Source organism: Myotis brandtii, unplaced genomic scaffold (assembly GCF_000412655.1).
Source record: "Myotis brandtii unplaced genomic scaffold, ASM41265v1 scaffold231, whole genome shotgun sequence".
Lineage (NCBI taxonomy): Eukaryota > Metazoa > Chordata > Mammalia > Chiroptera > Vespertilionidae > Myotis > Myotis brandtii.
The window spans coordinates 585,927-590,186 of NW_005358689.1; the positions used below are offsets into that span (position 1 = coordinate 585,927).

Consider the following 4,260-nt stretch of genomic DNA (forward strand, 5'->3'; position numbering starts at 1 on the left):
ATCCACGTTTAGATTGTGGTAATAGTTGCACATCTCTGTGAATATCTATGAAAAAACCCTGAACTGTATACCACTGAAATGGGTGAATTGTACGGTGTGTCAATAAAATGATTTCTCGCTCGCCCTAGCTGGTTTGGCTCAGTAGATAGAGCGTCAGCCTGCAGACTGAAGGGTCCCAGGTTCGATTCCAGTCAAGGGCACATGCCTGGGTTGCGGGTTTGATCCCCCATGGGGGGCGTGCAGGAGGCAGCTGATCAATGACTCTCAATGTTTCTCTCTCTCTCTCTCCCTCTCCCTTCCTCTCTGAAATCAATAAAAATATATTAAAGCAAATAAATAAATAAATAATAAAATGATTTCTCTCTTTGTAAAATTAAAAAAAGCGTCGCTCTGGTTGCTGTGCTGAAACCAGACCAGGAGGAGGAAAAGGGCAAACAGCCGTCTCAGTGGGATGGCTATGGCCTGGATCAGGGGCAGCCTGGTCAGACCCCAGGGAATCTGAAAGTACAGCCAACAGGACTTTCTGATGGTTTGGAGATGGGATATGAAAAAAAAGAGAACTCCAGAGTCTGGCCTTGGCAGTTAGATCCATAAAACCACCATCTTCTGAGACGAAGAAAATGTGGTGAAGATCAGAACCGTTTCTGCCAAAAGAAGCTGAAACTCCCAGGGATCGGTGACCTCTCCCGCAGACTCGCCCTTGCCTCACCTCGGGCGCAGCCTGCCTCTTGTTGCTGTCCGAGTCTTCCAGGATCTGCAGGTAACTGTGCATGTACTCGGCTGCTCGCTGCCACTGATGCTTCAGCAGGGCTTCTTGGATGAAACTTAAACAGGCACTTGTTGTCTGAGCAAAATCCTTCTCCTTTTTCCCTCTGGTCGCTATAAAGATTAAAGAGAAGAGTCTTTCATGTATTTTTTAATATGTCTTTATTGATTTGAGAGAGGAAGGGAGAGGGAGAAAGACAGAAACATCAATGACGAGAGAGAATCATCAATCGGCTGCCTCCTGCACGCCCCCTACTGGGGATCAAGCCCACAACCCGGGCATGTGCCCTGACCGGGAATCAAACTGTGACCTCCTAGTTCACTGGTTGCTGCTCAACCACTGAGCAGCACCAGCTGGGCAAAGAGAGGAGTCTTTTACCCAGTGACCCCAATCAAACAGCTCAAAAACTTACTTCTGATAAGCATAAGTGTTAACAAGTAGAACAGTGGGTATTACCTTAATCCAGCCCATCCCAAATATCAAAGCTAGCTTCACTTGAAACAAACTCTTCCACACTATTTTAACTAGTTTTAGCAAATGAAAAAAAAAAAAAAAGTCTAATGTGGAGATATGTAATTTGATGTTCTACCAGAGTCGACAAACCCTTCAAATCTGACTCAATCACCCTTTCACTCTTGTACTAAATAATCTGAGTAGAGCCCTAACCGGTTTGGCTCAGTGGATAAAGCGTCGGCCTGCGGACTGAAGGGTCCCAGGTTCAATTCCGGTCAAGGGCATGTGCCTGGGTTGCGGGCTTGATCCCCAGGGGGGGTGTGCAGGAGGCAGCTGATCAGTGTTTCTCGCTCATCGATGTTTCTAGCTCTTGATCCCTCTCCCATCCTCTCTGTAAAAAATCAATAAAATATATTTTAAAAAATAAATAAATAAATAAATAAATAAATAATCTGAGTAGAATTGTCCAAGAGGGCCCCAAACACATAGTCTCAAGTCGTTAGAATGCGTAGAAATCATTAGGGCCATCCTAGGCAAGCAGGGCCTTTAGTACCTTCCAGTGTTCTGAAAACAAGAGGTGGGCTTTAATGTTTTTAAGGACTGAGTTCCTAGTAACTCAATGACATTAAATGCAAATTAGACTAAAACAATTCTTTAGATCTCTAAAGAACTGACAATACGGAAAAAAGGGGACATGTGTAATATTTCAACAATAAAGATTTAAAAATAAAAAAATAAAAGAGCCGAAACCGGTTTGGCTCAGTGGATAGAGCGTCGGCCTGCGGACTGAAAGGTCCCGGTTTCAATTCCGGTCAAGGGCATGTACCTTGGTTGCGGGCACATCCACAGTGGGAGATGTGCAGGAGGCAGCTGATCGATGTTTCTCTCTCATCGATGTTTCTAACTCTCTATCTCTCTCCCTTCCTCTCTGTAAAAAGTCAATAAAATATATTTAAAAAAAAATAATAATAAAAGAATTGACAATACTCATATTAAGAATATTTGGAATTAGTTACAACCCTGTTATAGGAGCAACTGGTTGCAGACTGCCACTCCTCTTCCCTTTCCATACCTCTAGGGGACCCCTAGAGACCAGCAGTCTTTCAGCTCAGGCACCCTTACTCTGGGAGTACACAGACTAACAGGTACATGCAAACACAGTTTTAGAGCAATCAACTTCCTCCCATACTCTTTCCTAAAATTGATCTCCTAGAGAACTGTGCCTACAGTCAAGGCTTCGTGAACAAAAGCAATATGAGTTGCCTTAAGGTGAAAATGGAGGAGAAAGTGGGTGACTAACATATCCAGCACTTAAAGTCATTTGAGATTCCGTTTCCTCACCTTTAAAATGCCTAGCATGTAGATTTACAGCGCATTAATTTAGCCAATGTCAGGGATATAATAAGTGCTCAGGAAAAAGAAAAAGACATGTGTATCTGCCATAATACAGACTATTATTAATTCAAAGGAAAAGAATTCTAAAACAAAAAATCATCTATTTATTTATTTCTTTTTGGCTGTAGCATAAGAAATTGTCATCTATGTATTCCTATCCTGAAGAGTGAACCAAGCTTGGTTATTCATGTTGCATTCATATGGGATCTTATCCTCTCTTGCATGGAGGGTAAAATGGCTGAATGGTATTTTACTTACCCACACTTTCTACTTGCTTTTGGAGCCAAGGAAGACACATTCCTGAACGAGGGCGGACACTGGTTTCCGCTGGGTCATCCTCTGGCGTGGGCCTCAGCAAGTCTTCGCTGAAATCACTCATACCTACTTCAGACCGAGAACATCAGTTACTTTCTGCACGTCTTAATCCACAGTCTTCTGGGTTATACAGAAAAACAGACATTTCTTAATCTAGCAAATAACACTTGATCAGCAAAATTAATTGTATCCTGTAATTCCTTTTAAAAACATAAATTTGGGCGCCTAGCCAGCTTGGCTGAGTGGATAGAGCATCAGCCTGCGGACTGAAGGGTCCCAGGTTCGATTCCGGCCAAGGGCACATGCCTGGGTTGTGGGCTCGACCCCCAGTGCGGGGCGTGCAGGAGGCAGCCAATCAATGATTCTCTCTCATCATTCATGTCTCTATCTCTCTCTCTCTCCCTCTCCCTTCTTCTCTGAAATCAATAAAAAAAATTTTTTTTTAAAGGAAATGAAAATAAATGTTAGCTGCTATTATAGCTTAAGCCTCAGCTGGGCACTGGCAGATATGTGATGGCGAATTAGACACATGGTCTAGTTGAGAAGAGAGAGGAAAACAGATCATCACTGGATAATAAAGTGTGATCAGTTCCGCTAGAGATAGACAAGCAAGAGGTAAGGGTGAAAGGCTGGGCCAGGGCACAGACAAGACTCAACCAATGAATGCATAAATAAGCGTAACAACAAATTGATGTTTCTCTATCTCTCTCAAATCAAATAAAGGTATATATTTTTTTAATTTTTAAAAATGTAGTAAAGGGAGAAACAGCAAAACAATGCATAATAACAAAACAGTACAATAATAACAATAATAGTAGTAGTTAACATCTACTGGGCCCTTTTTATACATCGGGCGTATAAATCATCTAATTTAATCCTTACAGACACCCTTAAGTAAATACTATTATTTTCTCCCATCTTCATGTTGAAAAAAAAAACTGAGGGTCTTAGTGAAGAAACATAACCTGGCCTGACGTCACAAGCAAGGTGAGGGCAATATTCTATGAACCAGAACTTCAAACTACTTGGCCTGAATGGAGTTTGGGGTCTGTGCGCAGGAGGGGACCAGAATGCAGAAGTGAGGGCGGGAGAGAATCTAGAAGGACAGCCCTATGCCCAGCTAAGTCTGGACTTAACCCTCAAGATGCTCCCCTAACCAGTTTGGCTCAGTGGGAGCATCGGCCTGTGGACTGAAGGGTCCCAGGTTCGATTCCGCTCATGGGCAGGTACCTTGGTTGCAGGCACATCCCCAGTAGGGGGTGTGCAGGAGGCAGCTGATCGATGTTTCTCACTCATCGATGTTTCTAACTCTCTCTCCCTCTCCCTTCCTC

The 4,260-nt window shown here is 43.1% G+C and overlaps 1 protein-coding gene across 6 annotated transcripts in view; it reads right to left on the reverse strand.

Annotated features, from left to right (window-relative positions):
- Positions 1-4,260, reverse strand: part of TAF1A (TATA box binding protein (TBP)-associated factor, RNA polymerase I, A, 48kDa) — a 24,354-nt gene that overhangs the window by 19,521 nt on the left and 573 nt on the right. For 2 of the 6 annotated variants that reach the window (XM_005866504.2, XM_014539926.1), the window contains exons 2-3: positions 2,873-2,995; positions 710-879 (exon numbers count right to left, since the gene is read on the reverse strand). In XM_005866504.2, the coding sequence (XP_005866566.1) occupies positions 710-879; positions 2,873-2,993 (291 nt within the window). In that variant the 5' untranslated portion in view covers positions 2,994-2,995. Of the gene's footprint in view, positions 1-709; positions 880-2,872; positions 3,050-4,159; positions 4,181-4,260 lie in introns of those variants that run through there. The other 4 variants (XM_014539927.1, XM_014539925.1, XM_014539923.1 and 1 more) reach the window with 4 other exon arrangements.